Source organism: Dichotomopilus funicola (assembly GCF_033296635.1).
Source record: "Dichotomopilus funicola strain CBS 141.50 unplaced genomic scaffold C8A04scaffold_127, whole genome shotgun sequence".
NCBI classification, from domain to species: Eukaryota; Fungi; Ascomycota; class Sordariomycetes; order Sordariales; family Chaetomiaceae; genus Dichotomopilus; species Dichotomopilus funicola.
Window position 1 is genome coordinate 1 of NW_026944148.1, and position 1,251 is coordinate 1,251.

The window sequence follows — 1,251 nt, forward strand, 5'->3', positions numbered from 1 at the left end:
TTTTTTTTTTTTTGCCTCCTATTTGGCAGTTATTTTGGTTTTTGTGAGGCATGACTGACTGACATTGCACAGGTACCCATACAACTACCATGTGTACACGGTCATCAAGCCGTTGGAGGTGCTGGCGGGGCCGATTGCGCCGTGGTTTGGACAAGCCGGAGCTGGCGTGCAGTACAAGCTGTATCAGAGCGTAGGAACTTTGATCACGAACGGCTATTTGCGGCGGGAGGACGCGTCGGTGTTGCTTCCTTGATGAGTGGGTGGGCTTGTTTGGAAGTTTGCAAAGGACGATTTTATGGAAAGCTGTTTGACCTTGATGTCTACCTAGTTATAATTATCCTAATGATGAAAAGTGGCCAAACGTCGAAAGAGAAACACACATCTTGAACGCATTTCCACCTTCTTCGTGGTGTACTTATTCAATCTTAGACAACACGTGGGATCCAAGACCGAGACCAGAACCCCAACTACGCCAAACTTCTCACTCTCCAACCTTACATAGGTACAACAGCGTGACTTTGTCAACCTTCCTCGCACCTCTCTCCTTCCGGCCCCTAAACACCAACTCCTCCTCTCCCTTAAACTGTTTCCAGAGTGCCGGTGAGTCCACAATCTCACCCATAAAAATGTCCCCCAAAAGGCTCCCGTACGGAGTACCGTTGTCCTCATCCGCCACCTCCTAGCCTCCAGCCCAACGAGTACCCGACTCTACGAGGCATCTGTCAGAGAAATACACGGAGCCAGCATGTACTCCTAGCTCTCGGAGGCCATTGCAGAATCCAGGAACTCCCGACGCTCGGGTGTGACTCACGCCACTGAGCCTAGTCCTGCCTTGTCGGTCCAAGTCAACAGAAACACGCTGAGCGCCCATTTGCGTTTCAATCGCCCGGAAGTGTTTGAAGGAACATGTAACGGAACGGAGACTCAAAGCAGGGCAGCGCCTGTGGAAATCTAACGACAGTTATGAAGTACTTTCGTAAGCTAAGGAAGTAAGATTTGCATGAAGGTCGCGCCAGCCTGCGAAATCCTTTTATAGGCCCCCCAAGTGGGCACGGCCTTTATATAAGGCCCCACCTGAAAAGCCTGCCTGAACAGGGCAAAGTGAGGCGGGCTTTGTGTGAAAACTCTGTAACGCGCCTGCCCCGCGCCCCATATCCTCCACGCGTTGCTGTAACCGTGTACTCGCGCGGTTGCCCCGGGCGCCTGCAGAAGGCGGGCGTCAGGTGACGACGCAACTCAGGAGACATCTTA

General features: G+C 52.3%; 1 protein-coding gene across 1 annotated transcript; it reads left to right on the top strand.

Moving 5' to 3' along the window:
- Window positions 1–70: 70 nt before the first annotated feature.
- C8A04DRAFT_16070 (uncharacterized protein) lies at window positions 71–253 on the top strand (the record flags this gene model as incomplete). Its single annotated transcript, XM_062778720.1, has 1 exon — window positions 71–253. A coding segment is annotated over one exon (183 nt), but the record flags the coding sequence as incomplete, so codon positions are not given.
- Window positions 254–1,251: the final 998 nt, after the last annotated feature.